The 27,956-nt window shown below is 37.4% G+C and overlaps 1 protein-coding gene across 1 annotated transcript in view; it reads right to left on the bottom strand.

Annotated features, from left to right (window-relative positions):
- The window catches only part of LOC150077814 (salivary peroxidase/catechol oxidase-like), a 106,032-nt gene that overhangs the window by 8,644 nt on the left and 69,432 nt on the right, over window positions 1-27,956 (bottom strand). Inside the window, exons 2-12 of the mRNA XM_090384369.1 lie at window positions 25,913-26,104; window positions 25,656-25,744; window positions 22,493-22,595; window positions 18,979-19,196; window positions 18,675-18,848; window positions 10,088-10,255; window positions 9,786-9,887; window positions 8,712-8,834; window positions 3,186-3,427; window positions 2,881-3,013; window positions 2,645-2,772 (exon numbers count right to left, since the gene is read on the bottom strand). Coding sequence (XP_090240495.1) covers window positions 2,645-2,772; window positions 2,881-3,013; window positions 3,186-3,427; window positions 8,712-8,834; window positions 9,786-9,887; window positions 10,088-10,255; window positions 18,675-18,848; window positions 18,979-19,196; window positions 22,493-22,595; window positions 25,656-25,744; window positions 25,913-26,104 — 1,672 coding nt within the window. The remainder of the gene's footprint in view (window positions 1-2,644; window positions 2,773-2,880; window positions 3,014-3,185; window positions 3,428-8,711; window positions 8,835-9,785; window positions 9,888-10,087; window positions 10,256-18,674; window positions 18,849-18,978; window positions 19,197-22,492; window positions 22,596-25,655; window positions 25,745-25,912; window positions 26,105-27,956) is intronic.

Consider the following 27,956-nt stretch of genomic DNA (forward strand, 5'->3'; position numbering starts at 1 on the left):
CGAGTTACCCTTCTTTGCACCCTTTCAAGAAGCTCGATGTCTTTCTTTAGGTGCGGTCTCCATACTTGAACACAGTATTCCAAGTGTGGTCTAACATAAGCCTTATATAATGGGATTATCACGTCCCTATCTCTACTTGCAAAAGTTCGACAGATCATCGATAGGACACCATGGGCCTTCCTTACAACCTGTTTACAATGCTCAGAGAATTTCATGTCTGACCGTATCGTAACACCCAAGTCCCTTTCCTCCAGTACTGGGTTTAGTTGAACTCCACCAAGTGAATACGTTTTTTTGGGATTACTGTTTCCCAGGTGTAATACCTTACACTTTGTTGGATTAAAGCACAGCTGCCATTTTTCTGACCATTCTTGAAGTCTATCTAGGTCTCTCTGAAGAAGCTCAGCTTGACAGTGATCATCAACTACTCTACCAATTTTAACATCATCTGCAAATTTAGACATCACGCCCTCTATCCCTTCATCAATGTCGTTTATGAAAATTAAAAACAACAGTGGTCCTAATACTGATCCTTGGGGAACCCCACTTCTTACATCAACCCAATCTGAGGAATAGCCATTTATCACAACCCTCTGCCTCCTGCCCTGAAGCCATCCTTCTATCCATCTAAGGATTTTCCCAGTGATTCCAACCTGTTCCAGCTTATAAAGCAACCGCTCATGTGGGACTGAGTCAAAAGCTTTGCTGAAATCTAAATAAACAATGTCGAAATTATTCCCTAAATCCAGCTCGTGAGTGACCCTTTCGAAATAACGAACCAGATTTGTTAAACATGATTTTCCCTTTACAAAACCATGCTGAGTATCCTTGAGAATTTCAATTCGATCCAAATGATCCTTTGGGATGTATAGATCGTGGGGTACGTATACGTCGAGATTACCCAAAGAACGAGCCCGAACTGGTGGCTGCGTTAAAGGCTGAGTGGAGGAACATATCACCTGACAATTATAAAAAGCTGGTTAAGAGTATGTCGCGAAGATTGAAGGCCATCATAAAAGCAAAAGGTTTCAGCAAAAAATATTAAATGACACAATAAAAGCTCTTTTTTTGTCTAAAGGCATGTGTTCGGATATTAATGATAGGGCAGTGTATAATTGAAACTACTGTATATAATTCCCTAAATGGTTCTTAATCTTTTAGGGAATTATAAAATTTCAATTAGATATACGTATATAATTCCAAAATATTTTTAACCTTTTAGTGAATTATAAAACCCCTAAAAGACTTATTTTCTTCAATAAATGAACTTTTGTAATCGATATGAAAAGGAATGACTTTGGAATTGAAGAATTACAGTTATCTTGTCTTATTGTTTCGTCAGTATAAGTAGCTTGAAGCTGTAGCTCCAACTTAAGTCACCAAGTCCAATCAAGTTCGTTTTAAAATGTTCCCTAAAGATAAAGCACTTTTAATTAAACTTTATTATAAGAAAGCCAATAGTGTTATTGAGCCCTCAGAGCGTATCGAAGAGAGAAAAATGTTTCATGCCCTTCTACTTGGAGAATAACCGCATAAAGGCTTTTGTATCCTACAAAAGAAATAACTGTGAGCAAAACAAATCTACTTTTATACCATTACGTAAGAAAGTAAAATTCAAAATCCAGAACTACAAAAACCTACTTGGATAGCATACAAACAAGTTTAACAGCACACCACGAACTACCATTTCTTACTATACAACGACGCAAGATCTCTGTTAAAATACTTTCCTCAAAGTAAACGACATTACAGAATCTGACCCAATCAACATGTCATCTACACCAAGCTGAGTCGAGCCTTCGACTCGATTTCGCATAAAGTCTTAGCAATTAAACTCAATCATTTCTATGGCATGCGTGAACCTGTGCTTAGTGGCATCACAGCTTGTTTGTTTGGAGATTTGTTAGGCTCATCGGCAACTATGGCCATAATGCGTCAAGCTTCACACCTATATTCACGATAGGCAATATCAAGTTGCTGTAAATGATGCTATTTCCAATAACTTTTCTTTAACGAGGGGAGTCCTACAGAACTCCGCCCTTTGCCCATTATTATTTAATATATATATCAATGATATAGCCACTCATTTTGAGACACCTATTAATGCCCTCATGGGTAGCACAGTTGGTAGAATCGTCGTGCTCCCCACACCGGGTGGAGAAGACCTGAGTTAGAGTCCCATCGATGACGCCAGGAATTTTTATGGGCCTTTTTCACAACGTGGTTGAGTTAGTCGGTATCAAGCGAGAGTAGCATGGTTTTTTCTCCTGGCAACTCGTATTTTTCATCCAGCAAACAGAAAATCGACCTCAGAACACACGCAATTTACGGACAATATACACAGAGCAATATGGCCTTAGCCGCTAAATCGTAAAACCCAACAACAACAACCACAAAAATTTGGATTAAAAATCACTAGATGTGTTAAGGATCCGAATGCTATGCAATAGTTATTGGAAGTCATAAGTTGTATATTTCTTTACAAATTTTAATTGATACAGCTCACAGAATACAAAACGTTCTTGCAGTTTTTGTGATTTGTGCTAATTTGTTCCAATCCTTGTGTACTTCTGAGAATTTGATTTTAATTAATTTCTTAATGATAAAATTCGATATATCGTCATAAAAATATGCTTAAACTTACCTCTTGTGTAATAAAGGGATCATAGTTCTGTGCGGGAGTGTTAATTAAGCCTCCTATGAGCTCGTCCAACTTTCCTGGTTCGTACAGTATAAAAGGATGTCGAAGAAGATTACGCAACTCAATGCCACCTGAAACACACATGCAGACAATTTGGATCTATCTTTCCTTGTAGAAATATTCATTAATGCATGAAGTCTTTATAAAGATACTTGTTGATGAGTGTTTATTACACTTACCTACATACTCATGGAATTTGTTGTACAACCTAACAATGCCTTGAATATAGGTATGTCCAAATCGGAAGGCCGCTGACTGAAAGGCATTCGCTACTCCCATATGACTATCGGGGTCGTAGCCATTCCAGTAACCCTTGGAAAGAGAGCAAAAAAGAAGAATAAATCTTCGCCAGAATTACTACAAAAACACATAAAAAATATTACCAAAGTATTTCACCAAAATAATGGTGAAGTGCTTTTGTCAATGTTTATGACGTGTTACTGTCCTTAACAATTGATATCAGGAAGACAGATTTCTTGTTTACCTCTTTAACCAGAGTTAAGTTGCAGCGCTTTATGAGATCGTCTCCAACGAGCAAAGGAAGGAACTCACTGTAGGTGACATGCTGCAAAGACGCTGCTGCGATATGCCGGACCTCATTGTAGATTCGATCATCATCCCAGTGAGGATTCAGTTTGGCTAGGTCTTCTGCCATGCGATTATGGTCTCTGACGTATAGAGTATGCAGCACTGTCAGATGTATCTGTTCATTAACACGCTCTTCACCTAGGCATCAAAAAACAGAAAAGGATGAGAATATACCATATTCCTTGTTCTGCAATATAAACATATTGTATGCTTATGTTCACATTTCTAAAACCAATGCTTAAAGAAACGACATCTTAAATAGTACTACCTTGTTATCATTGAAGATAGACAACCTATCAGAGGTGGAGTTCACTCTTTTGTAAGGTCTCATGTGTTAGTGATGAATATACGAAATTTACAGACACAACACGTTGATACCTCAAAATCTTAGTTAATTTGGCACAAAACCAATAATAATAATTTCCCGTTGTAACTTTTTATCCACGTGTTATTATAAATCTATCTGTTGCATCATAAATGACCATAGTCTCTGGGGTGGCAAGCGTTTCTTAAATAAATTAATAAATAAATCTTCAATATCCTTGTGAGTATCCCTATGGTCTTTTTCTATGATTTCCCATATTTTTTGTAAAGTACTGTGCTACAAGCGCCACTCCTCGTAAGAGAAGGATAGTACTGTCTATACACGAGACGTGAAGTTCCATAACTGAAATATCGGCTGATGTCAAGTATGGGGACTAGGAGGAGATATTCACATGGACAATGTTTGCAAGTGGACAGTCTATTCTATAGGTAGACAATATGAAGAGGGCACTTCTGTGAATGAATATTATGATGTAGACTGTTTTCCTTTCTTGGTGGGTAGGTAAGATGGTATGAAGTAAAAGGTTGACATGTGACCGTCCAAGTTTCCAGACCAAAAACACATCGTTCCTCAAAGAAAAAAATCGAGTGACGAATGATATGACACCACATCTTTGAAGTCAGCAAAGTAGATTCGATGTAAACAATAGGATTGTCTGTTTCAAATGGGCATTTCTAGAAAATCAACTTTCGTTCAGCGAAAAATAGGCTTTGTCCGTAGGAAAATATTGAACGATTCTTTTTCTGCTCAATGTTCTACAGTCTTTTTTTGTTAGTTTTAGTAGCAATTATTGCACAGGATGGGTTTTAAAAGGATACCGTTTTAACATATTCTGTAGTGCTAGTTACATTGTCGTATAAGGGAACGTCTAATTGACATGAAACGATACAAGCAATAACTCTTCAATCATTTGATGAACAGGCCAATTCATCAATCTGCTCTTCAAAAGCAGAAAAAATTTCAGTGGATGTTGACTTACGACTCCCATTTTGCGGACAAGTTGTTAGCCCCTTTCCTCAGAATGCTCAATCGGCAGAGTTTGGTCGGCAAATATAACACAGTAATTAATGTAGAACGAATGACTGAATCATTTAAAGTAATCTGCACACTCCGATGTAATTTTGTGAAAAAGCGCCCCCTTCATGAAATATTTAGACCTAAATAAAATCTTGATTGCATAAAATAAACCAGTATAGAACATTAAAGTAAAATCTGAAATCTTCATCTGTGATCAACAGTTATCCCGTAATCAGTTATGAATTTTTGCAACACTTTTGGATTATCTTGTATAATCCATAAGAACATAATTGGAATTTGAAATTTTAAATAAGACAGCCGCTCTTTGCACTGTTATCTTTCTAGATAACAGATGCTCTTTGCACTGTTATCTATCTTTCTAGATAACAGTGCAAAGAGCACTGTCTCAACTTTCCCGAGGGGGGCAGAACCCTTGCTATCTACTCTTGAGATCGATTAATTCAGCCACTTCTTTGTTAAAAGTTCGTTGGATCATGTTATTGGAAATAATTCTAGTCGTCTTCTGATCCATGGTCAGCCGTTTTCCGTCTATTGAATTGCACAAGGCGGAACAGCGTGCATTTATCATGACCATCAATGAGGCGTTGGCACCTGCCATTGGTCCAGCGACTACCGCTATGTCCACTACAGCACCTCACAAACAACAGAATAGATTCGCAGTTTCGAGGTTGGCACGGATAAAGGAAAGAAATTTTGTGACCTTTAAATACAGAAGGGCAAAGAATTTTATATGTGTGTACAGAAATATCACAAAAATAGAAAAACATCTGGTTCACAAAATGGAAAAATCACAGCATTACTAGATATAAGTGGAATAGGATCCATGCATCTGTAATCGGCTACTTTAGTAGCGAGCGAATAAATAAGAGAAGTCTTAGACATACGCTGTCCAGTCAAAACATTATATTTACCTACTAATAATGGGTATGTTCCCGCTCTTGCCGATTCTACTGCTGCCACACGGTGGCGGTACTGGCAGCTAGAGGAGGACATATCCATTATTAAGTATTAGGTAGACCAGGTGCAGCCCTTATTTATTTTTTAACATATGATATACACAACAGGCATTCGCCCAGTTAAAGTGTATAACAGAGCAGAAAAAAGAAAACAGAACAAAGATTGTACAAAACATAAAAATAAATAGTAGAATAATACACTTTGTACAATGAAAGTTCATTCAAACGGGGAAAATTCAATCCAAGGAAATAATAAATGTATACAAGACATCAAGTGCCATGAAGAAAATCGCAGAGAGAAGGTAGCTGCAGTAGGAGACATCATCACATACACGCGAATTAATGAGGACATCTTTAACCCAAAACTCATCCGTCAGCCAGTCAACATACTGCAAATAGTTCTGTGAAACTCTTTCCTATTCACAACCATATCCGGTTCAAACTTGTTCACGAGTGTCAATGTTCTTTTGAAGAAGGAGTTCCTGGATATCTCTAATCTAGAGTTACCGATGTGGAATGTAGCCTTCATAGTGACTGTTTTCCTTACTGAGAAGACGGTCACCGTCAAAGAGTGTACCTGGTCAGCCACAATGGATAACAACTGTTATACAAGGACCACTCAAGAACTAAGTTATATGCACGTGTATATTATGTCTATAAATTTTGCATGTTTTCTGGTCGATTTGCCTGCTCTTGCTAGACAAAACACTCGACTTTCTTGAGGGGGGGCAGAACGCTTGCTATCTACTCATGAGGTCGACTAATTCAGCCACTTCCTTGTTAAAAGTTCGTTGGATCATGTTATTGGAAATAACTCTAGTCGTATTCTGATCCATGGCCAGCCGTTTTCCGCCAGTTGTCCTCCGCCAGACGTTTTCCGTCTATTGAATTGCACAAGGCGGGACAGCGTACATTTATCACGACCATCAATGAGGCGTTGGCACCTGCCATTGGTCCAGCGACTGCCGCTATGTCCACTACAGCACCTCACAAACAGCAAAATAGATTCGCAGTTTCCGTGATACTGCCACATTTCAACCGGTAGTTGACAATCATCTCTTTTTAGAAGACCGTCAGATCATCCTCGCCCATTTCGATTACGTACTTCGTATGGTCCGCATGCCACGAACCTTCAGTATCACATTTGCAGGTTCTCACCGCGACGCGTGGAACTGGTCATAATGTTTTCAGTGGATAGTGTAAAAGTGATACTGTCAGTGGCATTGAACGATGAATATGGGCTATGCTGACCAAGTTCAAAAGGTAAGGGGTCTCAGTTTGAGCAAAGTAAAGAAAAACCGAAAAAATTAAAGCATGAAATTGAGATAACCATAGCCGAAAAAAAAAAAAAAAAAAAAAAAAATGAAGCGAATGAATCTCTTAAAACACCAAAAACTGGCATTTATAAAGTTATTAAAAACAGGAACACATAAAATAGTGAATAGTCTAAGGAAGTGACGCAAAGAAAATAATGCAAAAAGAAAAAATACGATGGTGGAATGACTTTACAAAAATCTGGAGATTTTTGTAAAAATCAAAATCATATTGAGAAACAAGAAAATGACCTTGATAATAATAAATCACGTAGTTCGTTGTTGTTGTTAGGTTTAGAAGCAACAGCAACTTAGGCCATATCGAGCCGTATACGTATAACATTTCTGTAAATTGCGTGTTCCGGGGTCAATTTGCTGTTTGTTGAGCCCAAGAGTCCGGAAACTGGGATTTTTGAGCCCAAAATTCCCAGTTTCCGGAGAAAAAAACCGTGTTACTCTTGCGTGAGACTGACTAACTCAACACGTTGTGAAAAATACCCGGAAAAAAATTCTCGAGCCATTGACGGAATTCGAACTTAGGCTTTTTAATCTGATGTGGGAAGGATAGTGGCTATACCAACTGTGCTACCCACGAGGAACTCGTAGTTCAAAATAACTATCTGGACTTTTGATTGACGAAGTCTGAAAATTAATGCTCAAGGAAAAAGAAATAAATATCATCTAGAAAGCTTAGTTTAAAAACTAACCAATGAAGAATCAACTTGGGAGACTGAAGAATAGAGACAAAATGAGAGGCGGGAAAATAAAAATAAGGAAGTTGAAGAGGTCCTGTAAAAGATGAAAAATGATAGAACGGCAGGATTAGATGGATTCTCAATTTATATTCTAAAGGCATCAGGGGAAATAGGAAGAATCGTAAATAAAGTGAAAATTAAATCAGTTTCAAAAGAGCAGCAGTTTCAATACCTGGGCAGATCCTGTAAAGAAATGAAAGGTGTAACCAGGAAATCACCTGCAGAATTGCTCAAAGGCAGAGTTTTTACTGGAATTTTTGGTCTACTTTGGAATGGGAAGGTCCCTTTAAAATGCAGATAACTATTATATGGGACATACTTGGTCACAGTATTGACGTATGCCTCAGAAACCTGGATATTACCTAGCAGAGATGTGTGTGTGTGTGTGTGTGGTATGGGTGTTTAAGGCGCACAAGCTGCTGTGGCTATAGTGCGCCTTTAGCAGAGATAAGAATATAATGTAAGCAATATAAATAAAGCTCTTTAGACACATATTAGCACAATGATGGGATCAGAAATTAAAGCATTAGATAAATCATTAGAGAAAGGTGGAGAGTATTGAGAACGATTAAGGGTGGAAAGTATTGACACAAAAATTACCCAGTCTAGGATGGAATGGTTTGGAATCATGGCAAGAATGAAAAACTGCCTAGAGAGGTATTTGGGGGGAAAAAAACACTAAAAGGAAAGAGGCCAAGTGAAGGCCATGTCGAAAGAGGGACGTGTGTAGTGGTCAATTACTGAAGGCCAAAACACCTGCTGAGACCGCATGAGTATGAGTTAACGTGCCTGACATGATGTTTTTCAGTTGATGGACAATGATGATGAACTGGAATTATTTCAAAGAAAGTGTATAAGCCGTCATGAAGATGTAGTAATATTGCATGGTTGGTTACCGTACGAGGGCTTCATACAAGAATACTATTGCTTTAAAAATATAAAACAGGTTTTTTTATTCGAAACCTTTATGGATTTATGTGAATTACTTTTATATTCATCTTTTAGTGAATATAATAAAATGATTAAAAGCTATACCTGCTAAGAAACAGTAGAGATGTCGAGGTCTAGCTGTACAATCTCTGTCTGCATTTTCTGTAAAGGGTGGTAACAATGGTTTTAAACCGTATTCATGAAACCGATCCCAGACTTTCATGAGGCCTAGAAAGATTATAAATTGGAATTGAAACCATCATCATATTACGAAAAAATTATTACTATTATTTATTTATTTTTACACTTTACATATAATGTAGCAGTTTTACAACTATTAAAGATAATTCCGGCTATGAATTGCAAAATAATATTTTGCATTATTTGAATTAATCAATTAATAAATAATTCATTTAATTCAAATAATTAATAAATAATTCATTCAATACATGAGATATCATTTTTGTAATTAAAATTTCAAAATATTATCTAACAGGAATTTAAGGAAAGGAATTTTAAATAAAACTCGAGGTGGCGCGCTTTGTTGTATTACGTAGACCGTGATGTTGTTACTGCAGTGACTGTTTATTCTTTGTCAAATTTAGCTAAAAAATATACGCATTTATTAATAATTAGTGAGAACAAATAGATTAAGAACAAATGGCGAATTTGTAAGTATATTTAAATTAGCTTTTACTTTATATTTATAGCAATCTATAAGCTTTTGACAAAATACCATAATGCATACATAATAATTATACGCCATTTTGTCTTCTGCTTTTTTGGCTTTCCATTTCCGTTAAATTAATAAAGCCAAAAACTAAAAATTAAATAAACTTGAATATAATAAACAAAATTTGAATATTGAATATTAATTACAGAAAATTACTCGTCTTTAGAGGAGGGGAGAATATTTATAATTCATACAAATGCATATAATGTATACATTTGTATGAATATATTAAAGAAATACAAAATATATATGGGGGGGGAGATGTCTAATGTATTAAATTCTAAGGATTTACTGATTATTTTCATTCAAGCATTTTGAATAGATAACTGATTATTTGTTATTAATTGTCATTAATTGTAACTGTCGTGTAACTTTCTTTTGACATAATTTTATGTTTTAACTACAACTAGAATTTTCACTTTGAGACGTAAAGCTTGTAAACTTACCTCCTCTTCCTACCCTTAGTTTACGAGCCAGGTCATATGTAGAACCATACATAAAGTTTGCATCAATGGGAGATGTGAGAAGATTGATGTGCACTCGAGGACCTGTGAGTATACAAATAGAAAAAGATAGTAATAGATTAGAATAGATACTGGTGTCATTATTTTCAGTCTATTTAGGAAGGTTTTGACTTTTTGATTTTCAGTCCCCTAATATCAGAAAGATTATTCACAATGCTGAAAATGCTGCTTCAGATTTCTCGTGAATTTGAAATACAATTACAAATATGCACTTAATTACCTACCTAAGGCGCAGCTTGGTCGATGGCCAGCTAATGTTCTTTTAAATTCCATACATCGTTGACTGAATCGGGAATAGAATGGATCATTTGGTAGTATTTCGATAGGCATGCAGTCGCGATGTCTTAGTTCTGGAGGTACACCACAGCAAGGGAAGTCCATATCATTTACATCTGGTTGCAAATAAAAATAAATTTTGAATGAATAAGATTATAGTGAATAATTTTGATACTTGGATTGCACTTTTATAATACGTAGAAATTGTAATTTGCACTTTATTTTACTTAAACATTGACTTTCAAATTGTTATCTTTATTGTATGGTAAAATATAATGTTGTTAATGACAGCCTTATTGGCGAGAGTTGACCAAATAAGTAAAATGCCAAAATATATATTAATAAATAAAAGTATTTGTAACAAATATTATTTTTAAAGCATGTTTTATAACCGTATCATATAAAATTTTAAAAAATCACGCATTTATAAATGCAGGACAGTTAAAATAACTTATCGTGAATTTTCACCTATTAGTATTGTAAAGAATTAATTTTATTTTTTCCGCATATTAATATAAAAATTTAACGTGGGTGCAGTCGAAATTGTATGCATTCAGTTGCACTAATCCAACACTTGAAAATGAATTAAATTTATTTTCAAATGTTGGATTAGTAATACTGCAACTGTAGTAAAACCGATTTTGCTCACGCCCACTACTTACTCTAGCGAATCAAGGTTAGTGACTCAGTTAGCTTAATTTAGGAAGTGACGTCATTTGTGTCTCATTTTCGTTACCAATCGGCTTTGCTTCAATCCGAAATATTTAGTATGAACGATGTAACGTTTTATGCTCACGCCCGCTACTTACTCTACCGAATCAACGTTAGTAACTGAGTTAGCGTCATTAGTGTCATCTATTTATCTATCTGTGTATCTGTTCTTCGGTGACCCCAAGGCTCTCGTCCAAATCCCCTTTGTAATTTTGTCTATATTACGCTCTGTGTAGAGGCCTGAATGTATGTTGTGTAGCGTGAACGTTAGTATGTGTTATATTCAAGCCACTTTGCCACCAGGAAGCAGCCAACACTTGGGCTGTTGCTTCTTGGTGCACGTCCCTGGCACGTGGAACCAGATGAGGTAGTGCTATCCAGGTGGGTGCCACCATCCCGCAATCAGGCTGCCCATACCTGAGTGCCAAAAAAAAAAAAAAACTGCCACCACTTGGGAATAAATACAGGGCAAATCCGCAACAGACAATAAATTAAAATGCCTTGTGCCAGCATCCCGCGATCTGGTGACTTACCTGTACGCCTGCAAAAAATAAAAATAAAATAAAATAAAAAATAATATTTTATTTAAAAAGTAATAAAAAACATAAAAATATATATATAAAAAATAAATATTAAATATTTATTTAAGCGTCTTCTAGGAAGTGACATCATTTGTGTCATTTCCGTCTCGCATTTTCGTTACCAGTCTGTTTTTCCTCAGTCTGAAAAATTTAGTAGGTGCTGTCAAAGATGCTTTCACATAAAAAAAAAGAAATATTAACTACCGATACAGTACTTTTGCATACTACAGGAGAAAAAAAAAATGGATTTGAAAAGTGGATAATCAACCAAAAGTGGAAAACTTGGTTCCTTTTATTTTTTTTTCTGAAGCAAATCCTCCCATATTGGTATTTACAATATGAGGGCGCACAGGGTCAATCATTAACAGGGTTCGAACCCAAACCGTTTCCACCCCCCACGTGGGGAAGATGGTGTTTATATCCACTGTGTTTTCCTCGAGGAATATATCAGGCGCCTGCTAGAAAGACTTGATTGAAGTCTGATTTTTTTTTTTATTTATTTAGACAAAACCAAATAAATATTTATTTATTTAGTTTTGTTTAATCTATTAAGAGCTTTAGATAAATACGACTCTCGTATATTTTATCATAATCATTTCAAAAAAATGATTGTAGAAAAATATTAGTACTTGAAAGTTTCAAAGCATTAATATTAAAAAAAATTAACCAGTACCTGGAAATATTTTTATACCGGTTCGTCGTACCGAGTTTTTACTGTATATTTATATTACTGTACTTCGTTTTATAAATGTTTTTAATTTTTAATCAGATTTTGTTTGCTTTTTTTTTTTTTTGGTCCATCTTCCTCGATTTTAACTGACTGTTGTAGATATTCCATCTAAAAATTCTTATAATATATATGTTATATTGAATTTAAAATAGTAACTTGTATAATAATCTTCGGATAATGTATTTTATTTGTCATATATCATATTAATTATTTTAATATTAGTTATTATATCGTAATTAATTAATAGTATATACAATATAATATTAATTACGTTTAATATTAATTTGAGTTTTTAATACAGTATAAGGATGCGATATGAAAAGCTTTAGCACTAGCAGAGACATCTAGTGGTCGCTTGTTTTCTAAATTGCTATCTATCTTCTTTACCTTGTAAGAAAAGCAAGCATCGCACTAGTTTTCATGAGACTAAGCCAAATATCGTGTAATGACATGTTGACCTATATCGCAAAAATAGAATAAAGATTTAGGGTGTCCAACTTGACAGTCACACTTTATTTTACAAAAAGAAACAAATACCGACGTCTTATGGGGGGTAACGCTGTTTACTGTGAAAGTTCGGTGTGCTTGTAATTGTTTAATAGAAAAAGAAAAAATAAAACGTGATGCGCTGTCAAGATGTATTACAGTCTTATAAGAGCTGAGAACGGAAGGAGGACGATGTCGGAAGGTTAGTGGGTTAAGGTTAGGGATTTACAGGAGATTCGTGGGTCAACAGCAGGTTTAGCTGGCACTAAAATGAAGGACATTGCAGTGTAAACAGATCGGGGTTAGGTAATGGGAATTTGATTGTAAGAATAGTTTTCGGTGTTCTAAATAATAAGCGCTGTTGGGGTGAACTGTTTGCTTTAAGTAACAAGTTACTCTTTCGGTAATTTAATAATTTTTAAATGCAAATGAAAAAAAAAATTGTTACGTAAACTGCCTTTTTGAGTATTATAAAGTGTCTTCTCGAATATACCGAGTTATTTGGTTGTTTTTGCTAAACACCAAAGCAGCTAAGGCTGTGAGGCGTCGGTATCTGTATACTGCATGTATTGTATGGTCGATTTGTCTGTTTTTTGTACGAAAAACTCGATTTTCTGGGTGGGGGGGAACAATGCAATCCTAGCCTGAAACCGACAAACTCAACCACGTTATGAAAAAAAAAAAGCTCATAAACGTTTCTCGCGTCATTGAGGAGATTCGAACTCGGACCTTTTCCACTCGTTACGGGGAGGACGTTGTTATATCCACTGTGCTACCGCGAGGAATGTATGTGATACATGCTAGGAAGACTTAGTTTTGTTCAATCTGTTAAGGGTTTTAAATAAATAAATAAATACAGATAAAATGCACAGATAAATCTATGCATTTTATCTGTGATTTTAAAAAAATAATTTTTAGGCATTTTTAATCAACCTGATTTCCAGATGATGACCAGTTTATTAGGTTAAAAAAAAAAAAAAACAGGGTAAACTGCGGCCATTATCAATCCACTGCAGGATGGAAGTCTCCTCAACTATTTATGTTGAGGGAAATGAACCTTAATCTGCCACGCTGGTCCAGTGCGGGTTGGCAGGTCGACCGAATTTAACGGCTAGGAGCTTGAACCCCGGTCTGCACTCCTGCTCCTGATCGCTCGGCTACAGAACGCACCCCCCCCCCCCAAGTTTATTCGGTACACCAGCTTAATAGCGAGTAGTATCTTCTTTAGCTCTCAGAATAGCCAAAGTCGTCGGATTATGGACTCCGCGAGATGCCCAATCTTTACACAAGGATGCAGACTCTATCGTATTCTGCAGTTGCCTAAGATTGGATACGGTGGCCGATCTCTGCCACGAACAGTTTGTTCCACGCCATCCTAGATTCCCAATCGGGTTGAGATCCGCTGACAGCAGGCCAGTGAAATATGGTAAAGTCACCGTGATGTTCCTGAAACCTTCCTGAACGATCCGTGCTTTGTGACATGGCACATTATCCTTCTGAAAGTAACCCTTGTCAAATGGATAAACAGTGAGCATAATGGGATGAATTTCGTGGGAAGTAATGTTCAAGTAAAGGCAAAGTAACGTACGATATCTAAAATGTCATCAAAAATGCTAAGGCGTATTTGGATGGCCTTTGAGATGTGTGCCTGTGGAGAATCATGAGAAAAGGCAGTCGAGTGGTGAAGCGCGAGGGCACAGAAGTACACGCACTTTGAGTGACAATGGTTCAAGTAATCTGACTGCTAAATACGGTGACGTTCTTGTATTCTCTCTATCTTTTAAATTCATCTGACCTTATGTGGTCGTCCTGTAGTATCAATATAAAAATTAATTTATTTATTTCAATAAAAGAAATACGATACAGAGAAGAGAACTATGAAATACAAGGTCACTAGAGGGAAGATAATGGGATCCGGAGGAAGGAGAAAGGGAAAAAATATATATTGCGGTTACCCGAAATCAACCTAATTCACCCATGTGTATTAACCTATAAATTTCATGTATTCTAATCGGTTTTCTGGACGGAAAACACCGAGTCTCCTGAAGAAAAAAACTTGCAATCCTCGCGTGACACCGATTAACTGAGCCACGAAGTGAAAAAATCCCATAAAAGCTCCTGGCGTTGTGACGGGAGGAGCGTTTATGGGCTGACGGGATTCGAACCCTGGCGTTTTTCACCCGCTGTGGGAAGAGACGGTGATTTTTAACTACAGTGCTACACGCGAGAACAGAGAAGGAGGTGGAAGAAAGAACAGATAGATGGAAATGTATTTTGGATATGTATTGTATCTTGTATAGAGCGGCTCCTGAACTTTAGTTCAAATCCACCTTTGTTCTTTCTGATGATACAAAGTTCCATAAAAGAGCCAGATGTGTGTAAAATGTCATTTTTGTTCCTGTATAAGTTTATAGTTAAGTTGAAAGTGTTTCTTGCGACTGCTTCCCAGTACCCGTCCTTGTCATAAGGAGGTGGGCCACAGCTACTCGTTCTATCATATAAAATAAGACAAAAATATCCTACAATATGCAGGAGGTAGTGTAAAAAAAGAAGAAAATGCAAAAAAAAAAAAAAAAAAGTGAGAAAGAGAGAGGAAGATGGATGAATGATCTGAAAGACTGGACTGAATTGAATGCCGAGACAATAATTCATGATGCTAGACTAATAAACATTTTTTTGGAAAAATAAAATAAAATTAAATTAGCATTGAAAACTTTTCCAAATAATTTCTCTTAAAATATTTCAATTTCTCATAAAATTATCTAAACGTTAAAACAGCGGTGGATTAACTAATTTCTGTAATGGTAATAAAGATTTATTTTAATTTCATGATTTTTACGAAACAGTTCGCAAACAGTAGCTCGTGTAACAGTTGAGTTTATCTTGCATCTTTTAAAATAGTTTAGCAATATGAGGGGTTTAACCTGAATTTTCCAAGTTAATTTGGATTTTATATGAACACACAGAATAGATATAGACGTTTCGGACCTCAGTACTGTTCCTCTTCATCGCTGACAATCTATAATATTCTGTAAATTTACTATTTTTATTATAATAAATTAAATTTATAATAGTAAAAAATAAATTTACTATGTATTAAAAAATAGTATAATCGTTTTCCCGTCATTTGAGTGATATTTCTTAAGTGCGTTGCGCTGTAATCTTAATATTAATTCAGAATTTAGTTTCCTTTAAATGCGCACGCGCGTGGAAAACGATAAAAGGTTACTTATAGGAGGAAACCACCCAGGTAACAAAGCCGAGACATAAAAACACTTTAACAGCACTTAAGGGCTTTTCACAATTTGTATGCCACACTAGTCGCGTTCATTGTACCTGTTCACGCCTGGTTAGTCACCACGGGAAGGCTAAAGCAAGTAGGATACGAACCACAAGTCGGACACACACACACTACAAACTTTCAGAATGATGACGTGAACTTAGCCCCTAATCTCAAAATTGAGGGAGCGAAAATCTGTAGTTTATATATGTAAAGAAGTAATGAAATTAACTGAATTTCACGTTCTTTTTATTTATTTGTTTTATTTAATTTTTTTTTGCGCTGATGCCTCCTTGCATCATTTGCCACTATCGATAAGAAAACTAACATATACTCTAAAAGCATCGCAAAAGATATAATAATTATGTAGCTCTCCGTTAGATGGCGGTATACGTTTGCAAACCTTGTAAACCGGTATTTTCTGTAAACTCAATACAGACCTCAGTAAATCGGCGCTTTAGAGTAGCTTAACTGCATAGCTAGTGAAAGTTTCCCGAAAAAAAGAAAAAAGAAAGAAAGAAAGAAAACCATTTTTGCAGAAAATTTAAAATTAATTTTTCAAGTTTTTAAGCACCCTGACAGCTTTTTCGATGGTATTGCCATCAAATGAGATCGCCTGTCTTGTGTTTTATTGCTAATAAAACATAGGCAAGCACTAAATTGAAAACTATTACGCGATGGGTTAGTGTACAACGTAGCCGACCGGGCTAGCCGAGTGGGTAAAGGTCGCGGGTTCGATTCCCGCCTCAGGCTTGGATCAAAGTACTGCAAAAACCTTGGGAAGTGCAATATGGCCACAGAAGCCGATGCGCCAACAACTACCAAATCAATCAGTGTACAACGTATCAAGCAATGTATAAGCTATAGCATAATTTATAATACGTTCACCCTGATCGCTACTGAGCAGACTCTGTGTGCGCATGCCAATACTTGTCGAGCTAGTGTTGCGTGAAGAGAGTTTTTTTTAGCCGCGTGTCGCTAACGATCGTTTTGAAGCAAGCATCATGTCAGACATACGGATTGAACATCGATATGTGATTCATTATTGTGTCAGATGGGGCTTAAATGCATCGGAAACAGTTAAGGAGATGAATGCAAGTGTATGGTAATGAGTGTCTTGGCCATATTTTGGTTTGACCGAACTTTCCGGTGTGAAGTGGTTTCTCCAAGAAAATGTCAGACCCCGTGTGATTTCTTCTTGTTTCTACGTCTGAAGAAAGCTCTGAAAGGCAAGCGTTTCACTTCCAACTCAACGATGCTCGCAGAACCACAACGAAAGCACTTCGCAGTCTTTCGAAAAATGGTTTACAAGAAGCATTTAATGCATGGGTACGACGGTGGCAAAAGTGTGTAAAGTTCAAGGGAGGGATTTTCTAGAAGAAGAAATCCACAGACGATTCAGATTATGACAATTAAGATAAGACCTTGCACCAGTCCGCGAATTAAATAATCACCCCTCGTAATAATAGTAACCTGACGCAACCAACCATTCGATGCATTTGGTACCAGTACCCGCCGGAGGATGAGGGAATGAAGTTAAAAATAATAATAATTCCTCATTCCCACAAAGTAATCGTCCAATTCTTCTTTAAACTTAGATTTACTGCCTCTGTTACGTTGGGAGGCAGCTTTTTCCAATGTTCGACAGCCTTCTGCCCATAGGTGGACTTTATGCTATCCAATCTTCTTTTATTCCCTGAGAGTTAATATTTCTTCCAGTTCGCGTCTCACCCATGATGAGAACAGACCTTCCCCATTCATTTTATTCAATCCTTTCAGTGTCTTTTACACCTCAGTTAAGTCTCCCCTTCGATTCCTAGTTGTAAAACTTTGTTGTCCACACCTAAGCGGTCCTTATATGGATCGCTTTGCACTCGTCACCAGTCTGGTTTCTTTTCTCTTAACCTTCTCCACTCATTACCTTGTAAAGAGAAATAATGACGTCTTTCTCCCTACTGTAAATCATGGGCAGGACACCATGTGCCTTCCTAGTCTGTTTATGCTCCATGGAAAATTTTGTCAATAGAAACAAGCCGCAAATATTTTGTCTTTAAAGTTTTTTTTGTCTTATTTTCCGGAAATAAAATATGGAAGCTATTCTGACTTATGGAGTACCTCGTTTAAAATGGCCAGTCATGCGCTAAAAGGAATGCTTGCCCCTTCAGCCATTTCACGAATAGTTAGTCTCCCGTTATTTCCCACTAAATTTACTCACTTCCCTTTCCAAAACATCCCACAGGTATTCAGCCAGGCGCATTTGTAGGCCAGTCAAGATGGGTGATATCTTCAACCAGCAGAATTCATTGTTTCTGCTGGTTGAAGTGCATTCGGAACGCTCATTGCTTTCTACAGGCATATTTCTCTCACTTTAAAACGACGAAACCACTCAAAAAAGTGGTACCAGCTAATTGCTGCATCTCGAAGTGCACGTTATGCCACGTTTCAGCAGCTGTCTTTTTGATTTTCAAGCAGAATTTAATGCACTTGCATTATTCTGTACTCTCGGACTTGACTAAATGCGATGCATCGCAAAATACTCTCAAGTACTGAGCAGAAACAACTGAAGCAATGGATTTGTCAAATAAGTAGTATGCCAGAGAGCATTCATCGAAACAGCATCATCTGAAATAATCATTCGGTCTGGATGCTCCTAAATTTCCCCTTTTTCTTGTTTCTAAGTGTACTTTGGATTTTACTTCCTCAGTTTCTATATGGAAAAAATACAGTATGAAAATGAAAATATTTACCTCTTGGTGGAGCGGCAAGAGTGAGGTCATGATCTATGAACTGTCCCCAAGACATGATTAGAATAGACAACTCGCTGTTCGGGATATCGTAGTCTTTGTGAATGGTCGCACTAATCAGGCGTGGATTGGGCAGTGGACCTCCATCTACCACAGATACACGAAATGCGTCGATACCTTTAAGACAACAAATAATACTCGAATTTCTGACTTATTTATTACCTGAAAAAACAACAAACCAATTTGAGATCTAGAAGCTAGTTTTGGAAATGTCTAAACTTAATTAGAATCGAATTTTAAATAATACCGTTGGAGTAGACTGGCTGAAGGAATCGAACAAACGGTGTGTGCGCAGCACCCCACATTGCCTTTTGCATGTTATTACAGTGGGCTGTCATTGACCGATGGCGCTCCATGGTACAAGGCTGTGGCTTCACATAAGCTGGACAAATATCCCAGATATCAGTGCGAGAAGTGTCGATCAGCGGTAGCCCATTCATTATCTCATCGTGCGATAGCCTGAACCTACGAACCATAAAGAAAAAACTCATAAAAAAAATATCAAATCTCAAAATACAAAAATAATCACAGATTATAAAGTAATGGGCTGTGAAAATGAAAAAGGAACGAAATTTCACCGTGTTTATTATTTAGTTTTAAATAATGCCCAGCCTAAAATAAAATGTTCACGCTAAAAATAAAAAGATTGACCATCTACCTAATACCATGTTGGGCCACCATTCGCACGGAAAACAGCCATTATTCGCCAAGGCAGTGACTCAAGTAGATATCTGAAGACGTCCGTAGGGACACGACCGCCGTAGCCAAGTGGTCATGGGCGCGGGTGCGTAAGTACACGTGCCTTGAGTGACCGGGGTTCAAGCCCGTGACTGCCCAATACGGTGCTGTTTCTTGTATTCTGTTTATCTTGTGAACTCCTCTGGCCATTTGGTCGTCCCGGAGTATAAACAGAATATTATTATCTGCCTTCCCCAGTGTCGGAATAGATGATGGTTGCGTGTTCATACGCCTCACTTCCCGTTCCAAAACATACCATAGGTCAATCAAATTTGGAAGCCATTCAAGAGGACTGATATCTTCACTGTGTTCCACGAACCAGTCGTGTGTAGTGTGAACCCGATGACACGACGCATTATCGTCTTGGAAGATCCTGTTTCTGTCCGGGAAAAATGCAACATGCAGGATGCACATGGTCTCCTAAGAGCTGCCGGAAGACCTCACCAATGAAACGTTGGTCTATACGCACCAAGTGTTGAAGAATCCTAGTTCTTGACGTAGCCGAGTGGTCAGGAGCGCGAGTGCAGTAGCATACGCTCTTTGAGTGTACCGGGGTTTAAGTCTGTGACTGCTAAATACGATTAACATTTGCATTGATTGATTTATTGTAAACTCCACTGACCTGGTGGTCGTGCCGGAGTATAAACAAGAACATTTCTTACTAGCAAAACATGCCCCATATTAATCAATCACCTCCACATGCCTGGATAGTGGGCACCATGCACGGTGGGTTATGGGCCCGTGTTGCTTGCGCCACACACGAAGGCGTCCGTCAGCGTTTGGCACCAGGTATTTGGACACTCGTTTCCAGTCCTCCAGTGTTCAACCAGCGTCTTGTTGACACCACAGCATTCGCCGTCGACGATGATCAGCGATGAGGAAAGGGTGTGGCTTGGGTTTCTGCTTTGGCATCCCATATGTCTGAGTTAAATAGATGGCTACAGTTATGCAACAAAGCGAAATTACTCAAGAAAACTGTTGGAAATTCGATCAGGCCCACTGATCGAAAAAGGTTATATAGATCAAATTTCAAAGAGGAAAAGAAGAGGTTTTATGTAGAATTCAGGAAGATCTGGCGTGCATTTTGGAATGAGTCCGGTAAAGGATGGGTTACCTATATACGGTGATGCCTGAAGTCCATGTAATGCAGAAGACAGAGAAATGGCCAGACTTTGGCTTACGTGATACTATAACAGATAACAGATCACGGGCTGAGAGTCAGACTAATACAAGATCAGTCTTGTTCTTCTGGTAGTGCTGAAGATAGCATTCATATTTAATTACATCGTGAGGATTATGGTCACTTAAGCGAGCTGTTCCGACAAGTGGGTTCTCTCTCAGTAGGGTGGTTATCCAGGCTCTTTCAAAGTAGAGAAAATTATTGTGCCTTTGTACCAGTTTATACATAGAGTTCCTGAGATCCGTCTATAAATTTTATTTTATTGTGCATGAGTTTATTAAAATTGTTAGTTTTAATTTATACAAGGATTTTATTTACATAGCATGTACACGTAGGTGGTGTAAATATGTCAGTATTATTTTTAGGGAGACGGTGATTTGAATTTTAAAATAATGTGTTGTCATATTTATGCAAAAGCTTGAGAAAGAAATATTATGTGAGTTATGCTGTAAAGATAGTAGAATACTTCCTTCCCGGTGGCAGGGGCGGTAATTCTACCACAGTGCCTGATTTATCCTGTAGTAGGGCCGAAATGGAATTTTAAAACCAATATATCTTTTTAGTGTTCTTGAGCCTCAGACTCTGGGAACTCTTTTTATATAAGTTTTAATATGATATTATGATTCATCTGGGTGCAGCTCATCGTCATTTGGGATATTGTTCTTGCATACCCCATATTGTATAGCCATGTCAACTATCGCACAGTGACCTGCCATTGAGCTCGTACAACGCGCTCCACTCTTCCCTTACCACGAACTCCACCTTGCGTAATCCTTTACAGTTCTGTCGGCGGGAGGTGGTTTGATCCGTTTGACACCATTCTTTGTACACCTTACCGACAGTGTGCTGTGAACCGAGAAGTACTCTTTCGATATGGAAGCACCCGTCACATGAGCTCCCACAATCATGCCCTTTTGAAATTCCGCGATATCTTTAATACGTCCCAAAACTGCTTTTTTATCACTTTGACTTGCACGACCAGATGCAAATTACCACTGCTCTAGCGTACGAATCTGTTTGAGTTTTTTTGCCGCGAGCTATGCGGCATAGTCCATTACGGATGGGGGTAATCATAATTCGGTGATCACCGAGTGTGTATGCACATGTGTATTATGATTGCAAATTGAGTGTTTTCTAGTCCATTTGCTTGTTTTACTGGACAAAAAAAAAAAAAACAACAGAATTTCCGAGGTGCTGGAGACAAGGAGTGAAAAAAAGCCCATAAAAGTTTCATTATAATCAGTATACTACTCGCACACAGACTGAGGATAATGAACAAAGAAGTCTGATGGAAAGAATGCAGGAAATGATAGCATGTTCTTATAGGGTTTTAGGCCCTTTAAGAAGCTTAAGCTATGCCATGCCGTATATATTGTCTTTAAATTGTGTGTGTTCTGTAGTCGATTCGTCTTTTTTGCTGGACCAAAAATCCGAGCTTCCGGGAGAAAAGAGTATGCAACTCTAGTCTGTCTGAGACCGACTAACTGAGCCACGTTAAAAAAGGCCCATAAAAATTACTCTCGTCATTAACGGGATTCAAATTCAGGTCTTTTCATCTAGTGTGAGGAAGATAGTGATTATTCCCTGTGATACCGCGAGGACAAGAAATGATAGTAGAGGAACAATTTTGGTTCTAGTAAGGGAGAGAGGAACGATGGATTTGGATACCCTTGTATGATAAAAAAATAACCAAATTCTGCTTAACCTTCTATGTAGCCTTTTCTTCTCTTCTCTCTTGATTTTCACGCTGGGCAGCAGATCGTTTCTATTGGTACATTCATTTTATTTTGGATGGGTATATAGTCTAATTGCTTCTCACAAAGCTATATTGATTACTACTTACCATTGGGCAAGTTTCCTCGTGGTTTCCAACACCAGGACAGCAGAAGTATCAATGTCTTGAGGATTAGGCTCCAAGGTGTTCATATTAAGAGGGTGTCGATAGTCTGCAATAAATATGATATCCTGTATCAATAACTACAATAGTTATTTCTTAAGTTACTAAATAATAGAATCGCATTTCCTGTTACGAGGATTGTTCAATTAAAACAATACTCTTTCACAAAATGAGCTGTGAATTTTTTTATAAGACTGTAGCAGAAAATGGGTTTTGGTGATTTGGAACAGGCAATGTACAGTGGAATCCGCCTCAGAATTCTCAGTCAGTTTTATGGTAACTGTTTTCTTTGACTACTGTGGTCAAAGAAAATAGAGAAACATCCGGGATATCTATTACTGGCAGATCATCCTGCTTCATTAAAACGCACGCCCACAATTTTTCAACGCGATTCAGACAAGACTTCAAAAGTCCCTGAAACACCTTGGGTACAGTTCGCACATCACCACACATATTTCATGTCTTTGGTCTATTGCAAAAAAAAGTTTTAAAAGGACTTCGTTTCAGATTGCACGTGTGGTTCAAAGCAATGGATTTGGCAACAGCCAAAATTTTTTTTTTTTTGGAGTTAGAATTTATCGATTAGTAAATCAGTTAGACGCATTATCTGAATGATAAAGACGACTATTTTAATAATTATGGTTAGCAAAGTAGATCAGTAATGTGTAGGTTTTCACGATTCCGACGCCTCTGCTGTAAGTTTTGAAAATGAATTTCAAGAACTATCTTCTTAAATTCGAAAGATACTAGAAAAAAGCAATATCTTACTTTTTTTAAAAACTTGTACTCAAACGTTCTCTAGCTGGATAATCAGTTGATTACAAGTTTTTTAAAAAAAGCAAGCAAGGTTAAGGACTCATAGTGAAGATAGATCCAATGCGTCAATAGTACTGGTTACATTTGTTAACAATGCTAGAACCTTGAAATACCTTCAAAATTCGATAAAAATTCCTCCCGCCTAACACCCAGGTGTAGATGGACAATGATCATAACCATGGGGCTACCCACAAAAGCACACGATATGTGCGCTTACATAATCCAATTCTCTTCTTATTGCACCTTGATAAGGACAGCCGATTTCTAGAGAATAATATTTCTTAATAAAAGATCAGTTTTTTTTTTTTTTTTTGTGTTGTGTTTCATAACGACCGAACACAATGCGTAAAATTCCTTCAGAACTGACATTAACTCTACTACAATTATGACAATGAATTGACCACTATGAGTTTGTTAAAATTGTAGGTATTATTGTATATGTTTTTCCATATCCGTTCTCTAAGAACCAATTCTTTTTCATTTTCTCGATAAAAGTCGGCATGGTGAACACACTAGGTCAGTCAGTGATCACGAAACTCAAAAACTATTTCATCGAAAGCTGAAGGCACCAGTTTAGGCGAACAAGGTTTTAATATAATGCGGTAATCATAGAGCTCTTTTCATGGCCAAGTCAGTAAAACTGTACTGGCAGAGGTTCGAATCTTCTGCAGAGATCCAAATCCTACCGTCTTGTATTATTTCTAATAGATTTTTTGGTTTTTTTGAGCACAACCGGTGCCTTGGTCCAATGAATGTTGTAGATGTTTGCAGATTAAAAGGAGAAGTGATTAACAGTACACAAATGCCAACAACCTGCATTGACCTTCTGCAACGAGGCTTCTAGAAAGAGAGATTCATATCTTTGTTTGGCTTGCTCATTCTTTTCTCTAATAGAATGTCATCACCGTTGACCCGATTGCATTCGGGACGTTCAGTTCTCAACCTACCATACCCCTTTACAAGAGGCTTATCCTTTCAAGGTCTTATCTAACAGTAGGATCGCACAACCTGGAGAACTGCAAAAGCAGGGCAAGATCTGAATAAAAACGAGGGCATCCCCCTTCTCTTTTCTCATAGGATGCTTTTGGGGTGTCGCAGTAAATACACTACCTTCCAAAGTACTGGGATACAAAGAGAAAACAGTTCAATTTACAGATAGATTTTTAAGACGGTATAAGGCCTCCCTCGGCCTGTAAATATACACTAATACAGCACGTATATCTTCGTGGGAAACTTTCCACTAATTTATAGTACATAACTGACTGAGCAAGCATACTTGAACGAGTTTTTACACGTCTTTACAGTGTTTCCATTGGATTGGGTTCAGATCGAGCCAGTCCATCAGTGTTATATTATCACCAAACCAAGTCGCACCAAGTTTTGTGACAGAAGCATTGTCTCACTGAAAAACACAAGGTCCTGCTCCATAAAATTTGTATCAGTGTTGGAAGAATTATCGAGAATGTCACAATATGGCTTCACCTGCAAGGTACCAAATCGGGGAAGGAGTGCGCATATCGAAACCGTACGAGGCACTGGTCTCCTCATTCCACCGGAGAGAACTATGATCGCAAAATCATTGCAGATTAGGTATACTCAGCAATGTTACACGTTTTTCCCTATGGACATAGGTGTCAGATGATAATGCAACCATCCACCGCGCCAAATGTATAAAAGAATGATTTGAAGAACACAAGGAAACTTCAAGTAATTGCCCTAGACATTCTAATCCACGAATTTCAATCCCATCAAGCATCTGTGGGATGAACTGTAAAGGCCTGTTATTCTTCACAATCCTCTCTCCACGTTACTCCAGAAATTGAGCACAGCTTTGTTACATCAACAAGTTGTTGAAAACCTTGAAGAATATTGGTTCTGATCGATTCAACAGGGTGTTGCAGTGATTTGGAGAATTCTGAGAAAAATAAAAATAACTAAATTTTCTGTTTATACTCCGGGGCAAGTAGAATTCTCCAAATCACTGTTGGGCAAGCAGTGTATTAAACTTGATCTAAAAGCATTCCAAAACTTGTGACAGCATCAAGAAGCATGTACGACATTAAAAGTTCCGAAGGGTGATGGGAAGATGATTTTTGATTGCATCTGTCCTAGCCATCACCCGAAGAAAATCTGGAAATAGGGCTGGATAGAAGAAGAAGAATATTTTGTCTTTTCAGGCGTTCATCGTGTGGCATTAAAAATATGAGAAGTTTTTTAGTTAGTTGTGTGGGTTTGTTTATTTATTAGTTGCTATACTAGGATCCAAAATATACAAAAATGAGGAAATACCTACTCAACTCGCTTTTGGCTTCGGCTAACGCTCGGTTGATATCCGTGTATCGGATGCAGAAATCCTCCTTTGATCTTCCACTATCGAAACCACTGCGAGTAAATAAAAACAAAAGAGAATTCAGTGCTAAAACCATTGGTATATTTTTATCATCTTAATACAAATAATTTTAATACTTTTGACAACTCCGAACTATTTAGGTTATCGTGTTACACCATGTCTGTTGTGTATTGACAACTGCCTTTCGAAGGAAGGCTTACCTCGGTTTTATAATATCTAGAAATCCTCTACGAGAAGATCCTGTTCGTTTTTCCCTGTGACTTCTTCTTAGCAGAATTGCGCAATCTGATGATGCATCTGGAAAGTCGTTATTGGCCTGAGAAGGAGATATACCAGAGATTGAAGCCTGCCATGTGACTTCTGTCATGCATAGAAGAAAGCACATTTGGTACCTGAAAAAATAAAGAAATTGGATTTTATATATCATGCCAACACAAAGTTTAAAGGATGTGGAGGTATCTTCTCTTCGACTGGAGTCGTGTCATTGATTGTAGTGCTTAGAACCGGCATTACAATGCCTGATTTGTATTTTAGACACTTTTGTAGTACGCAGTTGTACGTCATCAAGTTCCACAAAATTCAGACTTACAGACAGGTAATTTGACCACTGAGGCTCGAAATTTCCAATTTTTTTTTTTTTTTTTTTTTTTCGTGTCTATGTGCAGACTGAGGCAGTTTTAAATTTGATTAGTGTTTGTATTAGCTTCCTACTGCTATAAATTGTTCCGGAAGAACTACGGTTGTCATCAAAAGTCAAAAGGGAGCCGATATGTTATCTTGGGATCAAAAATAGTTCGTGCAGGTTTTAATTTGGAATTAAAACATGCGTAAAAAAAGGAACAAAAATACTTTATTGTCCCCTATGATCATTTGGATAGAGGTAGGAGCTCGTAATGAACGATAACAGCTGTATTCTACCAGACACGGAAAAATCCTCTGTTATTGGAGTGGGAGCTTCGATGTGTGTAGCACAAGTTCTAGATAATAACCAGTGATGGTCAGGAACTCCAAAACCTTTGGTGTTGCTGACTTAAGCCATTTTTCGTTGCACATGAACAAGTGGTCCAAAAATGGCTCATTATTATTATATCGCGAAAGCAGCGACAAACTAATTGATAGTCTCTGGAGCCTGTTGTTGGCTGTGAGTTATTGTGAATCCAGTTTCTTCAGTTGTACACACCTTTCCCTTTCGATGCAAATATAAACGAATTCTTTCATCACTCATTTTGAATCTTTCTGCAATCATGTTGGTCTTGAAAAGGATTCAATGATGTCCTTTAGTTCGTCGTCATTAATGGCGATCGGTTGTCCATCACTGGGAACGCCATCAAATGATCTTTTTGAAGTGTTCGAACCAATTTTGGACAGTGCGTTCTCTCACGGTATCTTTTCTGAATGCCGTCAATATCTTACTGGCTGCTGGTTTAGCGTTTGTGGCCAGTTTATACTCATGAAGCAATAACTGTAATTGGAGCAGTCATTTTTTGTGACCTTTCATTATATTACTTCGCGTTTCCTAGGCTGTTGTTGTTGTTTTTGTAGTAGCAGGGTTTTAGGCGCACTAGTGACTTAGACCATATTGCACCGTGTATATTATGTCTATAAATTGTGTCTGTTCTGTGGTCGAGTTGCTGTTTTCTGGACGAAAAACCCGAGTTTTCGGGAGAAAAACATCTACCCTCGCTTGAGACCTACTAACTCAGCCACATTATGAAAAAGACCCAAAAAAATTCCTTGCGTCATTGACGGGATTTGAACTCGAGTCTTTTCTACGCGGTGTGGTGATGAATGATTCAGGCGACCGTGCTCAGCAGATTTGAATACAAAAATATCATTATTTATTATGCGATTTCTATTAATAATCTATTTGATGTATAGGAGTAATCCACACACACACGCTTCTGAAAATGCTGTTTGGATGCACAGGATTCACACATTGAAATTATTGTCGCTTGAATAAAACTTCCCCTGCTTCATAAGTGTTGCCGTATTAGAAACAGTTATCCTCTATTTTAACTTAAATTTACGAATTATGTTCAAAAAAGATTCTTAAATCAAATAAAAGTATAAACAAAGATGAATTAAGTTGTTAAAGTTCAGGTGGGCTGGGCAGATTCCAAGCTGTCACTATACACTCTTACGCTGAACGTGTAGCTGACTGAGAGCGTAGGCTGGCTGTATTACTACCAACACACTTTTGAAATTCATTAAAGTAAAAAAAAGAAGAATAAAGTAACCTCTTTT

The sequence above is a fragment of the Mastigoproctus giganteus genome, chromosome 11, assembly GCF_048544385.1.
Source record: "Mastigoproctus giganteus isolate SK-2022 chromosome 11, ASM4854438v1, whole genome shotgun sequence".
NCBI classification, from domain to species: Eukaryota; Metazoa; Arthropoda; class Arachnida; order Uropygi; family Thelyphonidae; genus Mastigoproctus; species Mastigoproctus giganteus.